This window comes from Rhea americana, unplaced genomic scaffold, assembly GCF_003343005.1.
Source record: "Rhea americana isolate MKP2758 unplaced genomic scaffold, rheAme1 scaffold_322, whole genome shotgun sequence".
Classification (NCBI taxonomy): Eukaryota; Metazoa; Chordata; class Aves; order Rheiformes; family Rheidae; genus Rhea; species Rhea americana.
In genome coordinates this window covers 153797-179238 of record NW_028186449.1, presented here as the reverse complement: position 1 = coordinate 179238, position 25442 = coordinate 153797, and the positions used below count along the sequence as shown (strand labels likewise).

Genomic DNA, 25442 nt, shown 5'->3' with positions numbered 1-25442 from the left:
CYTCAATGTTTCTCAATTAGAAAAATAGAATCTAATTCTTTCCCACTCTTATACATACTGCAGTAAGAAAGAAAATGTTTCATAAGCTCAGTTGTGGTCGAGTAGTCAAGTTGYCACTAGAAAATACAAAAGAGAAGAAGACTGCAATTCCATGCCAAACTAAAATTTGCAGAGGAGAACAATATGGATATTCTAGCAGTTAGCCCCTTTCAGACATAATAACCATCATAGGACTTCTCCACTGGGACTCAGAGATAAGCAGTATGCTGATCCAAGATATGAGTTCTTTAAATGGGTTGAGAAATTTAACCACAAGATGGAAACCGTCTCTGTTAAGTGCAGGAATAGCTAAGTGATGCATTTGACTTACCATAGGGGCTGGAAATCTATGGTAGCAAAGATTGAAATTTGTGTTATGTTAAATGGCTGACTCAGAGCGTTTTGGAACAYGGCTCATATGCAGCAACCCAGCTAGAGACATGGCCTTTATTTCCTTTGCTATTTTAGAAGAATTACAGGGTTTGGGGCTGGGTCTTGGGAAGGAAAAGCTGCTGCATTTCCAYCTCATAATAAATTTGGGGCTGAAGTTAACTCTTTAAGATTGGAAGGAGCAAAGGATGTGAAATATGTCATGCCTGAAATGAATGCTCTCACAGGAGAATTAAAGGGCAGCTTGCTRCCGCTAATAGTGTGAGTATAGGTTTCAGAAAATACAATGTGCAACAGGAATTTGGAGAATCCTGGGAGTCAGTGTTGGCTCTTTCTTTACAGAATCCACACTCGGGTTCCCTAGGAGAATGACTTGCAGGCTTCATTTCTCCATTTGACCTTTTATTGTCCAGTTTTTCCATGCGAGTCCAAGGAGGTTAGAAGAGCCCTTGCAGCCTCTATTCCAGTGCATGCACAAACACAGACATGCACACTCAGAGCCAAACTCGGTATGAGCCACCCCAAGCCAGGATCACTACTTCATGCATGAATCATTGACTCCAGGCTRTTTCCTCAAACACTTGTGGTCTTAATAACCTGCTTAGAAGAACATAGTAAAAATTAGACCCTTCTCAAGTCTGTTAACCCTCTGACCTGCACAACGTCACCAGGTTGACAAATAAAGTGAATATTTCCATGTTATAGCCRTTGCAATGAGAATTTCCATCAGCCCAACATGTTACTGAAATGATGGCTGAGGTGGCCCGCACTGTCATGTGAAAAYGGTGCATGTCTCTCATGAGACTTTGGCGCCACTTTTACCACAAAAAGTTTACCAGAAAAAGATCTCCACTTGGGTCCGTGTAATCAACAGCCTTGCTGCTCCTGGTGCAGCTCCTTTGCAACAAACGCCTGCACAGAACAACAGCCTCCAAGAACTGGTTAGCAATCACAGTTTCCTACTGCTGATCTTCTTAGGAGCTACTTCATTTGTTTACTAGTATTTTCCAGCAAAATGCATCTCTCGTATGTGTATCATTTTCATTTGGGGTGCCTAATATTTAACGAGTAATAATTTCATAATGACTTGGGCTCCAGCCCTGAGAAACACTCTATCAGTGCATGAAATTACCAAACAGGACAGGAAGGAGTGGTACTGGCTGTCTATGAACTGGTGTTTATTTTAACAAAAAGTAGAATCATGGTTGATCACATTAGCCCTTGTGCAATAACTTCTGAACATTYGGGAATACCCAGATGTTCCCTGACCCAGAGCACCTGACCTTTCTCTGCTCCATTTTATTTTGCTACAATCTGAGCTGTTTGCATATGATGTATCTAGAGTCTAGAAGATTTARAGATCACCAAAAAGGTAGTTATATAATCTATGCTTCCTTTCTAAGACCTATAATGAATTTCTGTTATTTTTAGTACATATTCAACATTTATTATGTATTTATTCATGTTTTGCAATGGGAAAACCCTTTTTCCTATTTACTATATATAAGCAATGACTAAAATAAAAATAACATTTATTTATAATTTAAATCACATTTTAAGCATGGTTGGTAATGACAAGTATTGTTGAGATTACCTGATAGATCTCTTACCGTAATATGTTTGTTTCTTTTACCTTTTCCTAATTTCAGATAATTACGCTGAAATTTTTCATTACTAGTAACTGCAACAAGGTGGCATTTTCATGTATCTGTGCGAAAAAAAAAATAAATTATTTGGCCTATTTGTGAATAAAGTTAGGGAATAAAAACATTCTCCCTTAGTAAAAAAATCTTTTTTTAAGGATGGAGGAACAAGAGGTGCCAGAACTGAGTATGGAACTGCTCTTCTCTGTGCTGCTAAAGATGTCTAGATGGGATTGCTTAAATATTGGAACTGGAAGGATAGCCAGAGAAAAAGAGAATTAGGCTTGTAGAGCASAGGCTACAAGGAGACCACCTGGGCAGCGAGAGTAGGAAAATCAGAGGAAGATAATTTGAACTGTGGAGAAATTGGAGCTGAGTGGACAAGGTAAATGTGGAATAGTGGAATTTGAATAGAGAATGCAAGCTGTGCTGCCCTACAAACTGTTTTCTGAGCTAAATGACCAGGGAACCAGAACCTCAGCGTATGATCTGCTGTGATCCAACAGGTTCAGGTACTCTTGGAGATGAGGTGACTAGGCACAACCTTGGGACTGAACAAACTTGGAAAGGAAGTGGGAGAAGAAAGGAGAAAACTTCAGGGAACTCAGAAGAAAGTAAACATGCTGTCTCTCATCTGCAGACAACTCAAGATTCCCAAGTCCGAGCATTCCTCTAATGTCAATAAACCCTCTATAAGTGAAAGCTTAACCTCGTTCTTGTGGTGGGTAAAGATGTTCCAAGTACGTGATCACAGAGCACTGTCACACAAAGCAATTTCTGATTTTGATGATTTTTTTTTCTTTTAAAAACTGGAAGAAGCAGTGAGTGATTGTTGTGGGTGACTCCATGCTGCAGGGGATGGAGGCACCTATCTGCCAACCTGACTTCTTGTCTAAGGAGGTTTGCTGCATGCCAGGGGCTCGTATATGAGATGTCATTGAAATACTACCAAGGCTTGTCCATATGTCAGACTGCTACCCTCTTCTGCTCATTCACGTGGGCACTAATGATACCAAGGGCAAATTGGAAATGATCAAACAGGATTTCATAGCTCGGGGGATGATTGTCAAGGGTCTGGGAGCCCAAGTGAACTTCTCCTCAATCCTGCCAATAAAGGGGAAGGATGAGAGAAGAAGCAGACAGATTTTCCAAGTTAACATCTGGCTATGCCACTGGGGTCGGCAACAGGGTTTCGGTTTCTATGATCATGGGACTCTGAAGATCAGCGACTGACGGGGAGAGATGGGATTCACCTCACTAACTGGGGCATGAATATCTTTGCCAACAGGTTGGCCAGACTGGTAAAGAGGGCTTTAAACTACGTAGGAAGGGGGAAGAGGAGAGATATAGAGATGGAGTAGTCAACAAAACATGGCTCAAGTTGGTATACCTCCAGTGGGTGCATGCAGTTGCTGCATATGAGTACATACTAGAGTGTATGAGACATGGCTATGGCAGATCCTCTTGCATCCCTCCTGGGAAATCTTCACACACAATTACCTCTCTGAAACGCATGTATACCAATGCACGCAGCATGSGGAATAAACAGGAGGAACTGGAGATCTGTGTGCGGTCACAGGGCCTCGGTCTCATTGCAATTACAGAGACACGGTGGGATAGCTCGCATGACTGGAATGCTGCCATGGATGGCTATGTGCTTTTTAGGAGAGACAGCCCAGGAAGGAGAGGTGGTGGAGCTGCTCTTTATGTGAGAGAGCAACCGGAATGTATCGGGCTCTGCCTAGGAGTGGAAGAAGAGCAAGTCGAGAGCTCAGGGATGAGCATTAAAGGGCAGGCTAACAGGAGTGACACTGCTGTGGGTGTTTACTACGCGCCACCTGCTGAGGAAGAGGAAGCCAATGAGGCCTTCTACAGACAGCTGGAAGCAGCCTCACCATCACAGGCCCTGGCTCTCATGGGAGACTTCAACCACCCTGATATCTGCTGGAAGGGCAACACAGCCAGGCACAAGGAGTCCAGGAGGCTCCTGCAGAGCAGCGATGATAAGTTTTTGACACAGGTGGTGGAGAAGCCAACGAGGAGAGGTGTGCTGCTGGAACTTGTACTAACCAACAAAGAAGGATTTGTTGGAGGTGTGAAGGTTGGGGGCAGCCTTGGCTGCAGTGACCATCAGATGGCAGAATTCAGGATCCTGCATGGAGAAAGCAAGGCAATAAATAAGGTCACAACTCTAGGCTTCAGGAGAGCAGACTTTGGCCTCTTCAGGGAACTACTTGGAGGAATCCCTTGGGTTAGGGCCCTAGAAGGAAGGGGAGGTCTAAGAGAGCTGGTTATTATTCAAGGATCGTTTCCACAAAGCTCAAGAGCAGTGCATCCCTATGAGTAAGAAGTGCAGCAAAGGGAGCAGGAGACCTGCATGGATGAACAAGGAGCTCCTGGCAAAACTCAGACRGAAGAAGAAAGTACACAGAATGTGGAAGAGGGGAGAGGCCACTTGGGAAGATTATAAGAATGTTGTCAGAGTATGCAGGGATGCAATGAGGAACGCTAAGGCCCATTTGGAATTAAATCTGGCAAAGGATGTCAAGGACAACAAGAAGGGCTTCTTCAAATACATCAGTAGCAAAAGAAAGACCAGGGAACGTGTGGGCCCACTCCTGAATGGGGTGAGGACCCTGGCGACAAAGGATACAGAGAAAGCGGGGTTACTGAATGCCTTCTTGCCTCAGACTTTACTGATAAGRGTAGCCCTTAGGAATCCCAGAGCCTGGAGATGAGAGAGAAAGTCTGGAGAAAGGAAGACTTTCCCTTGGTCAAGGAGGATTGGGTTAGAGATCATTTAGGCAAACTTGACATCCACAGATCCATGGATCTTGATGGGATGCACCCACGAGTGCTGAGGGAGCTGGGTGGCTATCCATCATCTTTAAGGGTCATGGAGAACAGGAGAGGTGCCTGAKGACTGGAAGAGAGCCAATGTCACTCCAGTCTTCAAGAAGGGCAAGAAGGAGGACCCAGGAAACTACAGGCCAATGAGCCTCACCTCCATTCCCAGAAGGGTGATGGAACAACATATCCTGGATGTCATCTCTAAGCATATAGAGGAAAAGAAGGTGATCAGGAGCAGTCTCCTTGGGTTCACCAAGGGGAAAGCCTGCTTAACCAATCTGATAGCCGCCTTCTCTGATGGACTGACTGGCTGGGCAGATTAGGGGAGAGCAGTGGACTTTGTGTACCTTGACTTCAGCAAGACTTTTGACACTGTCTCCCGTAACATCCTCATAGGCAAACTCAGGAGTGTGGGTTAGATGAGTGGACAGTGAGGTGTACTGAGAACTGGCTGAAAAGCAGAGCTCAGAGGGTCGTCATCAGTGGCGTGGAGTCTAGTTGGAGGCCTGTGGCTAGTGGCGTCCCCCAGGGCTCAGTACTGGGTCCCAGCCTGTTCAACTTCATCAATGACCTGGATGAAGGGACAGAGTGCCTCCTCAGCAAGTTTGCAGATGACACCAAGCTGGGAGGAGTGGCTGACACACCTGAGGGCTGTGCTGCCATTCAGAGAGACCTGGACAGGCTGGAGAGCTGGGCGGAGAGGAACCTCATGAGGTTCAACAAGATCAGGTGCAGAGTCCTGCACCTAGGGAGGAATAACCCCATGCACCAGTACAAGCTGAGGGCTGACCTGCTGGAGAGCAGCTCTGCAGAGAAGGACCTGGGAGTGCTGGGCCAGCAATGTGCCCTTGTGGCCAAGAAGGCCAATGGTGTCCTGGGGTGCATTGGGAAGAGTGTTGCCAGCAGGTGGAGGGAGGTGATCCTGCCCCTCTACTCAGCCCTGAGGAGGCCTCATCTCGAGTGCTGTGTCCAGCTCTGGGCTCCCCAGGACAAGAGAGACATGGAGCTACTGGAGAGAGTCCAGTGTAGGGCTACAAGGATGATCAGAGGGCTGGAGCATCTGCCCTATGAGGAATGTCTGTGAGAGCTGGGCCTCTTCAGCCTGAGGAAGAGAAGACTGAGGGGGGATCTTATCAATGTGTGTAAGTACCTGAAGGGAGGGTGTCAAGGGGATGAGRACTGACTCTTTTCAGTGGTGCCAAGCAACAGGATAAGAGGCAGCAGGTACAAACTGAAACACAGGAAGTTCCACCTGAATATGAGGAAAAACTTCTTTCTTGTGAGGGTGGTTAGAACAGATTGCCCAGAGATGCTGTGGAGTCTCCTTCCCTGGAGATATTCAAGGTGTGCCTGGATGCAACCCTGTCTAACATCCTCTAGGTTACCCTGCTGAGCAGGGAGGGGTGGGACTACATGATCTGTAGAAGTCCCACAGCCATTCTGTGATTCTGTACCTTATCTCATTTACCAGAGAGAGCAACCTAGTTCTTGGGAAGAAATCAGAAATATGTAGAAAGAACACTTATGACTGCAGGACTCCTACTTCATGTGTTAAGTTGATGGAAATGCCTGATCGCATGAAGGTGGGCTTAATTTTTCAGATAATGTAGAAGAAAATGGCTTCTCTACAGCTATTACCTTTCTGTGTGATGGCAGGGAAGCTGTGAGCATAAAGATTTCCAGATGTGACCACTGTTTCCAAGTGGCTAACCTGATGCTTAAGATTCTAAGAAATCATGATCACTCAAAAGCCGTTTTTTATGTCAGTTGGCATTATGCTTTGGGCAGATATAAATAAAGGCTGAAATATAAAATAAGCAGGTGGTAAGTATTTAAATTATGCACCCAAACACATGGCTACTTCACAGCACGCACCTTTCAGGTGCCCAGGTGAATAGACTGGATAATAAAACCATCTCATATGTCTGAAGCATTGTGAAAATGAACATACACTTACGTTTCACAAAGACGATACGACAATGACCACTAAAGGGAAATGAGGATGTTTGTCACTCATGAGAGTGGGYTTTGAACACTGAGCAATGCGTAAACATTCTGACCATATACTCAACATGACAAAAAATGAAGTATTGGATAGCTACTCAGTGACTTAAGCAGAAGACTAGTGGAAAAATACTATACGATCAGGTATTTAAAGCAATCTTAATTGAGGCTTTTCCTCCTAATTTTAGAGTGTTTAACTTTGCTTCTTTAATAATCCTTTCGATACAGCGTTGTGTTCATGTTAAACTTTCAATTTCTTTCACACACAGCTACTACTTGGGAATTTTGAAGACTCATGTGAATTGATAACAGTATCCGGAGAACGAGGAACCGATATGCTGCACTTACACCTCAATTTACATGCAATTATCAAAACAGAGAGGGGCTACAGTTTCGAGAATTTTCACAGAAGCTCAGTAATTCTCCTACTGTTACAAGGGCATGGGATTTTCAACTCTTAGAAGAATCCTTTCAATCGTGCATACACAAAACTCAACATGGTGAGTCTGCTCTCTAGGTATGCCTGTACTGCAAAAACTGACATAGTACATGTTCCCTGTAGAATTTCATCTTATACATTCTTTAATGTCCAGTTTATTTCTGTTGCTTTAGCAACCAATTAAAAAAGAAATCTCACTCAGTTATATGAAATTTCCCCATTTTTTCTTCCATATATTTTTCTTCCATTTTTTTCTCCTGTGTTTATTGCAACATATACATTTGTAATAAATACAATCTTAGTGTTTTGTTTTTTTTTAAAACACATCTTAGGTGTAAACACATTATTTCCACTTTGTAAGCACTACATTTTTGCCGTAAAAGAATCTTTCCTTTGACATTTCTTATACAGATGTACAACATGAACAACTCATTTAAATGATGCAATAATCAATAATGAGAGAGGAATATATACATAGATCCCAAATCCCAAACCTACATTATATACACTATACTTACAGTATATACACACATACAATTTATGTACACAGACTATCATAAATATTGAAAAATAGGCTTAGTTTTAATGGATTAATGTCTTATAAATAACATGTTACATTTATGACTGAAATACCATGGAAGACAGTAATGTCTAACTGAGGTGACAAAACAGTGGTTTAATACTGAAGCTGCTCTTTCAGGTGGTTTGTTGTTTAGGCAACTTAAAGCAGACAGGTTTGAAAAAAATCTTATACTGGAAATCAGCCCAGCCAAGTGGAACTCAACTGTAGCAGCTGGAGAGTCAGTCATCAAATAATACGATACATCATGTAAAACCCACAAATTGCTACATTAAGAGAATTAAGTGACATATATGATACAACACAGTGACGTGTCATCACAAAATCTTCCTCCTCTCTGGCTGCTGAGAGGGACTGGGTAGTAACTTCTCATCTACACCTCTTCCTCTTCTATGGTTGCTGAGAGAAAGGAGGTTATTTCTCACTTCTTTTTCTTTATGCTGGCAAGGGAAGCACTTCATCCCTTATGTGCTACAAATTGCTCAAAGGTAGACAATATTTTGATCCTCTTCCACCTTCTTCTTTGTATGTATGCAGAGAGGAAGAAGAAAAGCTGCCAAAGTACTGAGGCCTGTGCTCAGCACTCCTGTACATAGATCAGGTTACACGGGTGTAAAGTACCTGAGGCAGAGAAGTACCTAAGGAGCGTTAGTCAGTGCTGACTCCAGGATTGTTAATTGCCAGTTGAGTACCACTGGACTACAAATACAAACAAGACAAGAGGAATCTAACTTCTCATTATAGTTGTATATTACAGAAGTAGTGACCAGTAGTAATAGTCATGCAGAAATATTGATACAAAATATTTGCAGTTTTTCATAGATTTTAAATGGCTGGGCAGAGATTGACAGTACCTGCCAAACTGTGACTACAATTTAGATTTGTTCCTGATTGATTCTGCAACAGCAAAAAATCTTAGGTGCTGTTTCATCAATGGATTACATGCCCTTACTTGTTCCCTGTGACATAACTACTAAGCAGAACTTTAGACTTGTAAATCATATTTTAAAAACATTAAGCTAGATGAAGACAGCTGACTGTCTGACTTGCCATGATTATTTCATTATTAATCTCTACCTAGGCTCTTGTACCCAATATTGTGGTCTCTGAGAACCTCTTATAAGCCAAGTATGCTGTTATTATTTCTCTTCAACCTGGGATAAGAATGAAAGAGTAAACATGCACTAGAAACAAAACAGCTAATCACAACCATACAGCACCTGTTTCATTAGCTAGCTAGGGCTCATATGAAACCTACATATTTCTGAAGCAAACAAGTATGAGATGACTATCCAGTCTATGAGGTTATCTTTAATACTACTATACAGTATAAGTTGCAAGAGAAATCCCAGTTGCGTATGTGAAGAGAGTTTGTACCAAGCATAAAATACTGGTGCAGTTATTTTGTGGATTTGACTTATAAACAAAATAGTCAAGTAATTTAAAATCCAATAATGGATGAGTAATTTGAGAAATACTGAACAGTTTTTGAGTATTTTACAACTAGTAAACTACATTAGTAGTTTAACAATTTTTTTTGTTTTCCTACAGCATGTTCCAAGAAAGATTGGGTTAAAAAAAAAAAATCCAGCTACAACTGGCAATGGACCTACTATCGTTAATAAACAGAACTCCAAGAGGGAGTTTTACATTAATGGCATGATATGCTCCAGTGCCAGTTAGCTTATTTCTGAAAGAAATCCCAAAAAAGCAAAAAAAACCCCAAACTCTGTTTCACCCAATTGCACTATTGAGTACCTCAAGAAGGGAGAAGTCATCACCATCTTTATGAGTTCTACATGAACTACATTTTTCTCAGATCTACCCATTCAGAGGGGCTCGTTTTTTTTAAAGCTTGAAAAATTGAGTTTCTCTATCATTTTTGGAAAAAAGATAATTGTAGTTACTTAGATACACTAACTAAGGATATTGAGAATTATTTTCACTAAATTTCAAGTTAAGTGAATTTCACTGAAAGTATTTATAATTAAGAGGATTTTGACTTAAATTGGTTCTCTATTTTGGTCATTAGAATTATTTTAAAATAATCCTCCTCCTAATTCTGCCTCTACAGAAAGGCAATCTATATTTAATTTAGGACACTGATTAAATATTTTTGAGCTCTTTATGTTAGTCTTTCGTTCTTCTTAGAAAAATGTTTCTTAAAGTCAAAATAGTGCTTTTGAGGTCCATAAGAATTTTTGGTACAAAAAATAATAGTGTTACTCTCTCTCTCTCTCATTGGTTATTTAAACACTTTGCTGTAAATTAAGAGTTATTTCTCACATCAAATGGTTCCATTAGGCACATTCAAGTAAAATAACAAAATATCCAAGTAACAATGACAAAAGCCAAACATGGCTTGATAAAAGTCTACAGAGAGTTCTGTCCATTCTCTGGAATGGAATAAAATTGTCACTTCCTTCAGCCAGACACTCATGTGGTTTGATGTTAATATCCATTTTCATCATGCAGAATTGTTTCTTAAAGACAGAGTTCGGGTATTCTACAGTCAGAAGAACCAGCAACAAAGAATCTGCATTTTAAAGGAAGCTGAATAGCTCATTTTCATTCTCAGTAGGTATCTGAGTGAACACTGGCATTTGAAGTGGAGTATTAGAGATTAAACCAGGACAGTTAATGGCCATCAGACGCAACATTGTGGGTCCAATCTAGAATAATCAGTGTCATACACCCAGTCATCACAAGTATACCACTTAGAAAGAAGAGTGCAGCCTGGGAAGAGAAAATATGAAAGTATTTCAGTTTCTGCTACTAAATCTACAAAGTCATGCCCATATAGGGCACAAATCCCAACCCTGTGCATAAGATTTTAATCGCTTACGAAGGAAGGAATGACTAGTAAAAAAGACAAAGATCACAGTAAACAGTAAGAAGATAACAATCTTTTTCATATTTGGAGTCATTTTTCAAATAAAATAAAATAATTATTTTCCTCAGCTGAGGGAAATGAATGCAGCTCTGCTGATACCAGTGTGGCTGTGCTACTGTGCACTGGCTAGATTCTGAGTCAGTATGTCCAAGACCGGTAAGGGCATCAAGATCAGTCAGGATGATCCAAATGATCAGATGGGAGGTCAGATTTTAGAGGGTAAGTTACGTAAAAAAATCTTTACAGAAARTTTAAGGGATAACTACAAGGCTTTTTTTATGGCGTTTACTGGTAATCAGTTAAAATCTGGTTGTAGCGAGCAACAGAATGACTTAAGTGTAGCACTGCTGTTGGTCTGGGGAAAACCAGGTAAATCACTGAACTGAACTGAGCCTCATGATGATTTTCTCCTCAGTTTTCAATRCATATGAAACGACCACCTTAATTAAGAAAATATTAAGTGCCAATTCACTGACTACATTCACTAGGATTTCAAAATTTTTAATTTATAAAGAAACCAAAGTTCTTACTCTGAATTAGAAAACAACTATAACCATGATATATTTTTAATGCATGTTCATATATATACTTACCCCAATTTTCTGCACTGACTTCATTGGTTCCTTCTTTACTAGTTTGATATAGAATGCAGAGGGAAGTATGAAGATCAGCATGGCAGCAGCAGATGCACCTGTATTTATAAAAGAATAAATTTTTTTTTATAAACAGATAAGCTTAATTTGATCATAGCTGAATTTTCTGAGATTTGAAAGAACCTCTGAACTTCTATGAAAATGTTTACCAATGAAGCCGAAGATGTCTCGAATGGTAGGGACAAAGATAACAAGCACGTTGGTAAATGTCAAAAGTGCAACTGTAATAGAACAGTGACGCCACCAACTGAACTCTTTTCCTGCCCACAGCAGCTGGGTAATGGAACTGCGGATCTTTTAAAAGAAGAAGGGATGGGGGGAAAAAGAAAGAAAGAAAGAGAGGGAATTTAGTCTTCACATTGCAGTCAGTGACTGTCACACAAACTGTAATTTTCTTCTGGAATTATTTCAGTATCCTTTTCCTGAACACTTGAGTAAGTTGAAAGTAAAATCTGTTTTTTACAGTCTACTTCTTGCTCTTGACAAGTAGCAGCTAAATGCTTCTCTTGTTAACTGTTTACATTTTAAAGTAAAGCAAATAAGAGAGATAAAAACAAGAAAATGAACTATAACAAAAATAAAACTCATGGTTTTATTAAAAAAACTTTTTTCTTTTATAAAATATAAGGATACTGCTCAGCAATATATAGTTAATTGTCTAAAATTCACATTCATGGCATATAGACTTCAGTGTTTTTGTTAGTAAGCTGACAATAATAATGTAAGCACTTCTAGAAATAACCATCTGTTCCATCTCCCCCAACGTAACCTTCTTAAAATATACTATAACTGAACACATTTGAATCTAAATAAATAACGCTTAGAAATGTAATTTATTTCAACAAGGGTATATAGATATTTTATCAAGCTTATTAGAAAGACTTTTTTTTTCAGTTAAGGAAAAAATTCTGTGTATTAATAAATGGTAATTGCCAAATCAGTATACAAGTGCAACAGGACATAAATTAAAAACAAAACATGGCAGTAAGACTTAAAGAAAAGATTAGAAATTACTTACTGGGAAAATAACTACAGGTACAGTTAGGGTTACAGCCATAAGTACAGCGAGACGGACAATAAGAAGAAGAATATCAGCACCCAGATAAGCAGAGTAGGTATGAAGCAATTCTGGTTCAACTTTTCCTATAATGAAAACAGTAGTTTAGCTAGATGCAGGTAACAGACACCTCAAGCATACTACTTCTGCTCAAAATTCTAAGTGTATTTTACAGTTATAGCAATATGAACTGAAAATCTCCTCGTTCCTGTAAGCATGTCTCCATTTCAAACTGGGATAAATTGGAGACATTGAATCCACTCTAATCCAGTTCTAATCCTGTGCCTTAGGCCTAGTCTAATTCTACTGCCAACTTCTTTTTGGGTGTGCACTTATAAAAATATTTTAAAAATATAGTGTGTTTAGAACTCATACTAAATGCATGCTTGCGCTAACTTAAAAATAGCACTGCGGTTTTGTACAGGATAATTCATTTAAATCAGAGAAGGTAATATTCACCATAAAATGTCAGGTATCCAAAGAGAGCAGCCAATAAATACATGAGAAACATGGCAAAAAAAGAAACGTAGGACACATTCATCATTCTCTTACGGCTTCGGCTATTAAAAAAAGAAAAAAAAAGGAAGGTAAATATTGTTAGTAATGAGAAGATATTGTTTCACACTACTTTTGTTTCTATAGAGAACTTACAGACATGTCCAACATTTACCTTTTCAGTTCTTCATAAATAGGAAGAATTGCAGGATGGCAGACAAAAGAAAACGTTAGGATTGGGACAGCATAGACAGTCTGAAAAACAACAAAGAATGCTTTTTAGATCTCTCAATAGACATTAGAATTGAGTTTTAAAGAACACATCAGTAAATTTCTGACTTTTGACTTAGGTATATCCTTCAACTTTGCATAAAGACTAACTGAATCTAACTGAAACTCTGGGAGAAGTTTAAACAACAATTTCAATTTTTTTTTTTTTTTTTTTTTTTTAATCTTAAGCCCAAATCCCAAGCTACTGAATACTCTCAAATCTCACTGAAGTCCATTCTGGACTGAATATACTCTGTATTTCTATGGAGATGCTCTGCAGCACATATGCCTGAACCATTATAGCCTGATCTTGGTACTGGTTATTGCCCAATACTTCTTTCTCACATGTGGAAATTCACCACTGAAAGTACTAATAAGAGCCCAAACTCTGGCATTGGGAACTTAAAGTCTAATCCAAACTCTAGCATACATTTTCCATTCACATACTTCAACCACCTACTACTTCTTCTGCAATCTACTTTTTCAATGCTTTTCAAAACTCCCTGAACGGAACTACTGTGCTATACATAAAACTGAAGAAATGTTGTGCTGAAAAATCCTATGATGAGAGAAGTTTATGATGAGAGGCAGGCATCAAGCTCCTCTAATTTCCATGCATTTAGAGCCCAGAAATACCCAGCCTGCAGAAGATACACAGTGCCTAACTCTACTGGAACTGAAAAGGTTAGCATATTACAAGCTTACACTAGGCAATTTCATAAGGGAAAAATGACCTACTTTATACCTTATGTATAGTCTCTTCTAGTTATCTTCGACAGAGAATGTAATTTTTACATCAGTTACCTGTGAATTGAAGATGAAATACTTTGGCTTGCATATATCGTCACTTGTTATGTTTTCACCTATTAAAGGTGCCAGTGTTCCATTTATAGTCATGTTCATGATGTCACTGTCCATAGGACAAGGAATCTGAAACATCTTCCAAATTACCTAGAAATAAACCCATGTGTTTGTTACGTATTTAACTAATCCAGTAYGTGAAAACTTGCAGATACTCTTTTTAATTTAACTTTGAAATGCAGTTTATAAGCATTTTACAAAATTATACTTACAACAATCAGAAAGAAGACCATGCAAAGTAAGGAAAAACCACTCGTATAGCCCAAGTAGCCTGTATTCAAGAAACAAGAAAAAAAAATCTAAGGTTAAATGAATAGAAACACCATTCCTGTCATAACAACATTATGACAAATTACTTCCTGTAAGCGATCTTTTTGGACTGTCAGTTTTTTAAAGTAAGTAGTTAATCAATCATTGGTGTTCTGCTAATCTCAACTCAGATCTGAAAGTTCCTAAAGACATACTAGAAAAATGCAGCAATGAATCTATACTATTAAACTTCATTTCTTAATACTATATGAAGTTTTTATTATGTATAAGCATGATTATAGGATTACTTCTATTAGAACAGTCTGAGCTACGTTACACTCTTTAGCCTCAGTTTCCGTTTTTGCTGATTCATTTAATTTTGTAAAAATGTAATAACTCAAGGCAGTAATTCACACTGAGACTCTCGGTTATTTTTAAGGTTGCACTCCAGTATTCTTTGGATAGATAGTTATCTGAATTATTCACGTATACCATTGAATTACGGTCATTTCAGGTAAGGCATCTTTTACCAATATTCTTCTACTGCTTAGGATCCAAAATGAAAAAAGATTACTTCTTATTGACACTGCAAAGACAATTTAACTGCCCAGGGCTAGCATCCCTATTCTTGTGAGACTGTTACATAACAATTAATCACAACAGTAAGGGACTTTATAAATCCAATGACTCAGACAGAAGGTACTGCTGACTCTTGCTCTAAAACTCTCATTAGTTGTCCTTTTACATTCCACAAACATATTTGTAAACTAAAAAGATACTCATCTCAATCCTGTTTTTTTAAAGAGACAAAGTAATTATCTAAACACTAAACATCACAAGAGAGAAGTTGGGAGACAGCTGTTGATTCACTCAATACTCTAAGACTCCAATATCCTATCAACCCATTTCCCCAAAATATTTTCAATGTAGTTTTACTTTGATTGTACTTTACTGCTTACCTAAATTTTTCAATAAGGACAGAGGAAGAATGAGAATGATAGACACCATCAGCACCAGGTAGTCACCATTAAGATACCATTCTCTGCAGGAAAAAGGTAACAGTTATGAGTAATCAAAGTATTTAAAACTGTGACATCTGTAGTTTAGTCTTCACACTTATCTTCTCCTACAACATGTGGCTATTTAAAAAAACATAGCATCTGGTATCACAAAAGATTAGCATTTGATTTACTATACTGACCTAAAACCCTTTGGGTACTTTCCCATCACATCCTAAACCTGCTTTGTGCCTTTCCTTTAGTGTCCTTTTCTAAAATGAGTATGCATCTGGAAGTCAAAAGCAAAAAAGTAAATRGTTGGTCAAAAAACAGCCAACAAGATTAATCATATAAAAATAGGCTTTTGTTTAAATGTTGGTTCTGAACTTTCCAGATGTATTACAATTTTGCCAGGCCCCAGCAGGGTGGTGATCCACTTCAAATGGTAATATAATTCTGCTAGGTGCTCTGTGGGAGTTAAAGAAAAACAGATGAGGGCTGGAATTACGGCAGTAGCTCAAGCCTACTGGCTGAGAAAACTCCAATAGGCAGGGGGAGTCTACTGGGGGCACGCTTASTCTCCTCTAATACGGAAACTGTGTTAAGAACCTCAGCAATTTTATTTCTTTAGATCATTCTTGTTTGTTCCATTATGAAGAAGCAGCTGGGTTTTTTTAATAGACTTTTGGAGTGTTAGAAGATCATAATCTTCATTCGAAACTCAGGAAAACGAAGCTGGATCAGTGTAATTAAGACGCAATTTCATTCAACCAATGGAAAAGCTGAACCGAATACTTAATAGTGGCAGGGTAACAGATTTATTTGTCTGATCCTGCAGGAATATCCTGTATTCATTAGGTAATTCAAGTAACACTAAGTATTCACCCCAAATAACAATACTTTAAATACTGCTGGATGATACTGTAAAAGGATGTATTTCAAAATGGATTGTGTATTATTTAGATAAACAAAATTTAATGGCCTTATTGGGAATTGGGGCATTCAAACTCAATTGTTGAATTATAAGCCTATATACACTAGTGAAAATAGAAAGTATTTTTAATAGACTTCCTCTGGACTTAGGTAGTAAACCCAGAAAGAATTTAGTGATCTCTTTTCCAGTTTTACTTGGAATAGCTAAGTTAAAAAAAAATGTTTTAGGAAGTTCAGATGTGTAAGGCATTAATGTGATGTATCTTTCCCAGACAATTCCCCTTTCTTTTTTTAAGTAAATAGACTAGTGGTAAACTTAAAAGAAGTCAGAGCTCAGAGACATGGCAACTGACACAGTCTTAAGAATGTGTACTGTTAGTGTGCATGGATCACATGAAGGCAATCAGAACTTTCAGACTTTTCTGTGCTAAACAGAGAAAAATGGGAATGCAACACCTTAAATGTATACAGAGTATCTTAAAAATTGTCAAGTGAATTGTAATAATTGAGCTAATACTTGTTATATYTCCACACAATTCTTGAATATTTTCTCTAATATTAAGCATTATTTTGGAGCATTTAAACAGGGTTTAAGTGCTTACATTTTAGGCACGAGACTGTTAGAATGGAATCCATGTTAATGGTTGCCACCCAGACTCCCCCATGCAAGGCATGGAGCCAGTTACCTCAAAACGGGGTCCACAGCTGCCAGCACACTGAGAAAAGATTACTTGAAGTCAGTGTACAGCTACCTCTTGAATCATAGCTTACTTTGAATTCTTCTCTAAAGAGGACAGTTAAAAAGTATTTGTCTCCAAGCCCCCTTATAAATATTGTCTACTATAGAGACTTTCTTGACAAGTGGAAACTAAGGACTTGAATTCACCAAGAGAAGGGAAATAAACCTTCTTAGAAAAGAATTCATAAACACGATGTAGTTAACCAAACAGGGCAGCTGCTTTCTTCTTTTGAGTCCATTATATATATAAAAAAGCTAGTTAGCACTGTCTTCCTGACAGTATCTACTATCATTAAACTGTAAGAACATCACATGTCTTGAACCGCTTGGGGAACACAGGCAGAAAAATGCCTACCTTTTGAACTCAGGCTTAGGCGTGAGTTGGAGTCTTGAGCTGCTCAGCCCTCTCAAGACTGGGACACTTCAGGACAAGGCACAGAAGTACAACTCTGAAGAGTGAGATTTATAGCACTTAACTCTATCCATCTGAACTCAGGCATCTTGTTTTAGATGGCTGTTTTGACACACCCTCTCAGGACAGAGTGCTATGATAAACTGCTCTTGCAAGATGCCTGAAACAGGTATGTTCAGTTGCACTGAACTGACCTCTAGAGACAGTTACCTCTCTCCACTGATTACATGATTAATCCACTGATTAGTATCTTAACTTTCAGACTGTTATGGTTAGCTCAAATGAACCCTACCCAAGCAACCAATTTTAAAGTCAAACAGGAAAGCCACTGCGGAATTAAGGTGCCTCTGGGGCTAAATGGCAATGCATCTAGTATTTTGGTCTTGGACATCTATACTCTGTTATAACAAAGTTCAGTATTTAGCCCCCACGCCCCTTTTTGAAAACTCTCTCGTAAGACCTTCATTACATTACTGCACCTTAATCTTATACTCAATCCCACATTAACACCAATATTAACATCGTAAAACTGAAATTATCAGTCCAAACTAGCTGAAGTACATTTAAAAAAAATACCATAACCATATTTACCTTCCATTATTCAGAGTAAGTATCAAGTGGTACATTCATCAACACTTACCTGACATTCTTTAAAGAACAGCTTTTTGTAATATGAAGCGATACCTGTATTTTTCTACCCTTTTCCCAGGACATGCTGGACCTAAAGCAGGAGGACCACTCTGGGAAGGGCAAACTTACTGTATTTCTGTCTGAGTAAGAAGCTACCCTATGGTGTACCGAACGTGGTCTTCACATAAAAATGTATACAGTCTCCATATTTCTTTCTCCTAATAGTTTCTCTGATGAGGCGTTCTAACACCTACCCTGTGTTCTCTTCGATGTTCATAAATGTCTTGATGACCAATGGTAACTCATATTTCACTATGAAGAGGTAGCTTGACATAGCTGTAGGTGAATAACATCATAGATCATTACAAATATTGAATATGGCACAAGATGCAAGAATCACATAACATGTTTCATAACTTCACTTGAACACAAGCAGTTAATGAACACATGTTGTGTGAAGAAAAAAAAGTCTCCAAGAATAAACAGGGAATAATTACTATTGAAAGTGCAGACATTTAAAAAAAAAAAATCTTATCCTCACCTCCAATGTTCTGCATTGTAATTGATCCAGAAGCAGCAAGTTTTCCAGCCATACCAAATGCCTTCATTCCTAATTGTTCATATAATAAAGAGCCTAAAGAAAACAAAATAGAATCCATTATACCATATACTGCAAGGGTATAATCTACATAGATATAATATGAAATAAATAATATATGCTTGTAAAATAGTCATTTGCCATACCTCCTTCATTGGCCGTCTTCAAAAGGAGATGCACTGAATACAAAGAAACTATTGAGACAAATAGCAGGAGTATCCTAAGGAGAGGGAAAAAAAACCATTAACTTTTTAACAGTCATAAATGACTTACAATGATATTAAATAAAGACATTATTCTAGGTCAAGAAAGTTAAGAGCAAACATAACAACAACAAGAATGGTTTTGTGTCATTGTAAAAAACTATTTCTATTCTCTTCCCTTCATTCTTCAGTCGTTATGTCAGGAGTCTAATTTTTAAGTATCAGAGTTGTGACTAACTAGCTAAAGTAAAGATTATCTCTTTGTCTTAGACAAATGAGCTTTTCAGCTTAAACCTGTGTTTTTTTTTTATGCAAAGCAAAATGAAACTGTAAAAGTCTTAAAAAATGAGTTGGAAAACCAAGGTATGTTAAAACCCAAGTATGTTTGGCTTTAAAGGTAAATATGTATTGATCGTAAGAAAAAACTGCTCACTTTGTTCAAAAGCTACTCTTCATGTATGCTTACATGGGAATTGCTAGTGGCTTGTCTATCTTCCGTATAGGCTTTATGTGAGATGTGTATCTTTTCCAGTGACATGTACTTACAATGTCTAAAATTCAAATCTCTCAAGTGAACTGCAACGTATGCACTTCCTAGAGTAGCACACTAGGGGGATTGCTCTTTATAGCTGAAGCACATAGGAAACCTATGCTACATCACAAAAAAAAATGGCCCTTCTTGTAGCAATAGAAGTATTCTACTATAGAGGAGTAAACCTAAGAAACAACCCATCTGATCAAAAATGTGAAGCTCAATTTATTGAATTCCCAGTGTACTCTTTCTTTTTATGTGATTTTTAGTGTTGGTGAAAGCAGTAAATAGAGCCCGAAAACTGGGAACAAGAACATCTGAGAAAAGCCTTACAGCCTGCACAAGGAATCTAGGAAACCTGTGTTAGTATGTCTATTCAAATGCACAAAAACATACACAAATAAAGCTCTGTATCTGGGATAGGTACATACTAATAGGATTTAATTTAGTCATCTACTAGAAACAGTAGAGTGAAATGTATAAGGACTGCATTTCATCGGAATAATACAGCTTCTGGACACCTTAGTCCTAACCTTGAATGGCTTGATAGTTCAGTCAACAAATTCATCCAGAAGCTTACTGGGGTTCTGGCTTCAAATCAGAACATTCGTTTATTTAGCACAGCTCTGAGACAAGTGATCTCATACAGTCTGCTAAGAATTTACTGTCACAGTCAACTACATCCAGATTTGAATCTGCAGCCTAATTATTAAAAAGATGTCTGTATTGCCATTATTACTCTGAATTATAAACCCTCAGCATCATCAGTGGTTGGTATTTCCACTTTCCTGTATCTGAACTACACTAACTACACTTAAGTTTTGAAGTATACCAATAATCAGTATTAATGAAAATAGATTTGAATGCAGTATCTGGAAATGAAAAGTAAGCATATTAAGCAAATTACTTTAGCACTTGATTGTTAGAACAATAATTTTGAACACTTGATTGTTAGAACAATAATTTTGAACATTCTCAGAGAAAAGGGACTACGGTTGGAAGCACATATGTTCAAATATCAATTAGATTTCTTTTCTTTCCCTCCCTCATGTTTTTTTCCTCTTCAGAGATGTTTTCATGTGCATTATGCAGGGTATCTTATGCCTTTCGCAGAACAACTTTAGAACATGAAACTGGCGTGCAAAAGAGCCAAGTAAGTATTTCTATGCTTAATTTATGCTAAGTTGTTCACAGAGTTTAGGATCTTTTAAATACTTGAAAATCTTGGCAAAAATAAAGAAATAACCAAACATCTAAACCAAAATCTTACAGATCAAAACTTTATGCATCAGTGTTTTCCAAGAAAAAATAAATGTCACCCCAGTATGTTGGGAAATACCTGAAAGCGMATCTGACCTAAAACTTTCTGGAAATATAGCAACAGAGTAAATAATTTTTTAAAGGTAAACACTACTCTTCACTTCTTCTTGAACGTTCAGTACATTTATCTACTTCCAGGGTAAAAACACAAAGTTCATTTAAAAGTATCCACGGATTCTCATTAGTACTCAGTCACTGAAGTTATATGGCGTATAAGTGGAACTGCCTCCAACATATGAAGAATATTCTTTTCTAAGACATTCAGAAGTGCTGCACATAATTGTTTACTCGTGTAATTTCCAATTACGCTACTACAGTCTTATCTTACACTTGACAGGTTTTGCCAGTACAGACACACCAATAAAGATATACTGGTAATTCCTCCCAACCTCTTGCAGGGAGACAGAGCTGTGTTTACAGATATAGCTTGAACCAGCTCCCCGAATTAAGAAAAAGCACAGCAATAAAAAAAAATGTTTTGTTGATTTGTGTTATAGCTCTGCAAAGCCTAACTGTGTCAGCTGAGGGAAAAAAAAAAGAAAAAAAAAATATCATATCCCTGGCCAGAACTGTGCCACACAAACTTGTAAGAGTAGGCATGGCCAGACTTGCAAGAGACAAATAAAAGGAAAAACTCGAAGATAAGGATTATTTTAATTTGTTACAGTTCTTTTTGTGCACTTATGACTCCCACTAATGACAAAAGAAATTTTTCATTTAGTTCAAGTCAGCAAGTTCTGACAGAAAAACAAATACAGATTTCAGTCTGTTAAATGGCATCTCTCCCTTCCGCTTGCATAATGGAATTTCCCAAGGAACTCTAATAGTTGTTTATGAAGAAACTACAGCTTAATAAAGCAAAGGAGAATTTACTGTAAATTGTTCCGTAGACTGCAAAACTTGCAATGTATCTGCTTAATTCATACAAGTCTTTCTGAATATATCACGATCTGTATTAATTAAAAAACATTTAATAAATCCTACAATGCAATCCTGTGCCTATAGCAACGAGTGGGTATTTTGTAAAGGTCAARTTTTACCTCAAATATTTATCAAGTATCAATTACAAAGCAAAAAGCTTTTTTTTGATGAACCAAAAGATACTTACACAAAAAGAGCAATTCCAGTGTTAGCCATGGCATAAGAAAGACCAAGGATGCCACTACCCACAATAGCATTGCTCAGATTAAATACTGACATTCCAAAGGAAGTAGTACCAGGATGCTGAGAAAAGGGAGATAGTAGAAAGTTATCACTTATTTCAGAATTAAAAACAAACATCTATTTGGCAAGAAAACAAATGTTTAGCATGCTAATTTTGGAATGTCATTACAATATACTTACATACTGAGTTTCATATTTCTTCTTTCCAACATTGGAATCAAGTAAGAAATTTTGATTTTCTGGATCAATATCTGCATAGTGGCTGTAAGAGAACATTTCGTTTTTAATGACCTCATGTACGACTTGTATATTCACTTCCCTTTTAGCACTTCCATTCTACCTCAAAGGAAGGGCCACCCAGCCTCCCGTTCTGCTGACTACAAAACCTGTAGTATATATTCAGTTCTGTAGTCATTTCCGCTTATCGGCGACATAAGTAAACACTGGGTACATCCAGGTCTGACCAGAATTTCCTAGCTAATGCTAGGAGAGGTCCTCGCCGCGCGCCCCCAAGGCTCCGGTGCCGCCCAAGTGCCGCAGAAACAAGGGGGCCCCGCTGACCTCTTCATGGCAGCCGGCTTGGTGGGGTACGGGTAGCTGAAGTCGTTGCTGTTGGAGCTGTAGCTGCTGCTGTCCTCGTCGGGGGAGATGTTGAACTTGCCCATCTCCGCGCTGCTCATGGTGGTGCCTGGAGGGTCGCGGCGGCTCTTTTGTCCTTGGCGGCCGGGCTCGCCGCGCCTGCGGAGGTGGGAGGCGACATCAGTGCCGCAGCAGGCGCCGCGCCGCGGCCCGTCACGTGGCCCGCGCGCGCCCGCGGCCCCCGCCCGCCGAGTGGAAAAGTACCAGGCGCGGCGCGGCGGGGGGCAGCGGCGCGGCGGGCCCGGCCCGGCCCGGCCCGGCGCCCCCCGCCGCCGCCGCCGCCCGGGGGGCTGGGGGCGCCGCCGCAGCCTTGCCGCGGCTCCCGTTGCTATAGGTAACTCTGAGAAAGCGGCACCTCCCCCCCGCCCCGCGGCTTCGGCAGGGAAGACTGATGCAACACCGAGAGGCGTTTGTCACATTGCCTGCGCGGGCCGCCCGCTCCCTCACCCCGGCCCCGCCGCTTACCTCCCTCCTCCCCCCCGCCACGGCATCAGGGATCCCTGCGTTTTACACGGAAAATGCAGATCAGTCACAAGACTGCACCAGCAGCAGCGCCCGTTGCCGCGGCTCTCTCCCCTCCTCCCCCCCCCCCCCCAACCTTTCTGGGGCGCAGCAGCCCCACGTCTCTACGGGCATCCGACACGGCCGCGCACCGCGGCAGACCCCGGCGGGGCTCTGCGCGCCGCCGCGAGCCCGCGGCGCTGCCCTCGAACAAAGGCGCTGGCGCGCCGAAACTCGCCCCTTTCCTTCCCGCGACCGGGTAACACCGAGCGCCAAACACCGYACGTTACCTTAGGTGAAGCTCAAAAGCGAGGTTTTCTCTCGAAGCCTCAGAATCACGAGGCTTACTGCGTTTTCTCTACTGTTGCTTCTTTCAAGGAAAAAGAAAAATCCTTAACTATAAAATGTCGAGGGAAAAAAAAACTAAATAAATAAAGGTAGAAAAAAAACACTTAAAAAAGCCACCGGTACAAAAGGAAAAGGAAAAAAAAAACAAGAAAGGCGTTTTCCTGATGCACTGGCGCGGAGTGTCGGAGGCGCGCGGTGCGCAGCGGCGTCGCTCCCCGGTCTGACGGCCCCTCGGGGCGCCGCGGCTCTTCAGGCAGGAATGCGGCGCGTCACGGCCGAGGGGCAGGGGCGCGGCGCCGCCCCGCGCTCCGCCCCGCCCCCGCCGCCCAACGGCTAACGGCGGCGGCGGGGAGGCGCGGCAGCGGGGGGCTCGCGCGCCCCTCGCTCGTTCCTCCCGGGCGGGAGGCTCGCTCCGTGCGGAGAGCGGGCCACGCACGGAGGCGCCGCGGGGGTCAGGGGAGGTGTTCAAAGCACGGGACGACGTTAATTAATCCCAACGGCTTTCCAGTGTTCCTAGTGGGAGTAATGACGGTTCACAACAGAGATGGGACGCTGGAACGTTTGTCAAGAATGCTTCGGCACTGGGGGTTTTCATTCGTTAAATGCAATATATGCATTATGTGATCATACTGTAATTTAGCAGCTTGTTGGTGAGGCTTCCCGTTTGTATTTTCCCTGACTTCAATGTGTTTCCAGACATTGAGCTCTCTTGATTATATCAGTGCAAAAGTTTCCAAGGATGAAGTCAGTCCTATTGAGCCGTAGCTACTCGCTGCAGTCACTTATTATTTTTAATGCATGCTGTGATGCACATGGAAGTCTAGGTTTTGTGGACAGCTGAAAGACTCCCCGAGTCTTTCTCCCCGAGATTTCTGCTGGGAAATGAATCTGGAATGACAGCTTCCCTCTAGTGATGTGACTTAGGATAAGCCCCATGTGTTGAAGGAGAGGGAAAAAATCCTACTTCCTTCCTGTCGGGCAATTACTCCGAGAACTTTTGCGGGTTGTGTTGTTCAACTCCCCGTGTATCCGACTTGACACTGGGGAGGGGGGCTTTACTCTGTGTTAGTCTGCAAACTCCAGGGACAGCCGAGGAGGAAGGATGGGCGTGTTGAAGCGGGCAGTGGGACTTTGTTACTSTGCCCACCGATTTCCCCTCCCAGAGGATTTGGTGCTCGGTCTTTAATGTTCGTCTCAGTCTCATCCCCAACGTATACGCCTACCAACTGCAGCTCTCGTGAGGGGATTTGGCTCAGGAAACACAGGATGCATTTTGACCTGGAGAAGGGACTTTCATCGCCCTCCTTCAACTCCCGATCCCGCTTGGTTGCGCTGTCCAGCAGTGGCCGTGAGCCTCAATTCGTTTCAGCCTCAGTTTGGAGGGCGCCTGGATCATCAACCACTTCATTCTGCTGCATTACACTGTCTCCTCTCCCCCTCCCCCCTGCCTGGCAGGCACACCGGGTGCAGGTGCGTGGGTGGGCAAAGGGTGGGCAGCACACCCTGCCTGCCCACCTTGGGGTAAGGGCCCGAGCCCACTGCACAGGCCGTCTGCAGCGAGCAGCCCCAAGGCACATGGGTGATGCCCACCACGACAGCGACAGGCACCACTGACTGCAGCCTCCTCCTTCAGCACCCCCCACGCTTCTGCCTCCCTTTTCGGGGCGCATGGCGACGCAAGCGCAGCCGCCGGGCTCAGCCAGGCGGGGAGAAGCCAGGCTCCGCGCGGCCCCGATCCGCTCTGTGCCCTTCTTCCGCCGCCGCTGGGCCGAGCGGGACGAGGAGCCGCGGCGGCGAGCGCGAAGCTGCGGCGCGGGGCCAACGCGGGAGGCGGCGGGCGCCACGGAAGGTTCTGGATCGCCCCCGCGGCGGCGAGGGGCGGGGGCGGGGCCTCGCGGCGGGGCACGCGCAGCACAGGCCGCTCCGAAAATTTTCCATAGCTGCAGTTCTCCCCCCGCCCTCAGTACGGCCTGTGACGTCACGCTCCCCCTCCCCCTTCCCC

The 25442-nt window shown here is 41.0% G+C and overlaps 2 protein-coding genes across 2 annotated transcripts in view; both read right to left on the bottom strand.

Annotated features, from left to right (window-relative positions):
• Nucleotides 1-25229, bottom strand: part of SCAF11 (SR-related CTD associated factor 11) — a 163824-nt gene extending 138595 nt beyond the window's left edge. The window contains exon 1 of the mRNA XM_085310663.1: nt 25220-25229. The gene's annotated coding sequence lies outside the window, so the exon portion shown is untranslated. The remainder of the gene's footprint in view (nt 1-25219) is intronic.
• Nucleotides 7568-23690, bottom strand: SLC38A2 (solute carrier family 38 member 2). Its single transcript, XM_085310659.1, has 16 exons — nt 23383-23690; nt 22514-22690; nt 22133-22214; nt 21897-22012; nt 18880-18953; nt 18677-18769; nt 18390-18471; nt 15383-15465; nt 14387-14445; nt 14118-14264; nt 13219-13298; nt 13008-13108; nt 12510-12634; nt 11641-11785; nt 11432-11529; nt 7568-10681 (listed from the first exon to the last, which is right to left on the bottom strand). The coding sequence occupies exons 2-16, from the start codon at nt 22630-22632 to the stop codon at nt 10583-10585; spliced, it is 1503 nt and encodes a 500-aa protein (XP_085166785.1). The 5' UTR covers nt 22633-22690; nt 23383-23690; the 3' UTR covers nt 7568-10582.
• Nucleotides 25230-25442: the final 213 nt, after the last annotated feature.

Excerpts from the sequence above, each read along its gene's own strand:
- SLC38A2 (XM_085310659.1), bottom strand. The coding sequence starts at position 22,632 with ATGAGCAGCGCGGAGATGGGCAAGTTCAACATCTCCCCCGACGAGGAC. Across the intron at positions 14,446-15,382 it reads GTCCTTATTGAAAAATTTAG|GCTACTTGGGCTATACGAGT; the intron begins GTAAGCAGTAAA and ends TCTTGAATACAG. Across the intron at positions 11,786-12,509 it reads TACCTGTAGTTATTTTCCCA|ATCCGCAGTTCCATTACCCA; the intron begins GTAAGTAATTTC and ends TTCTTTTAAAAG.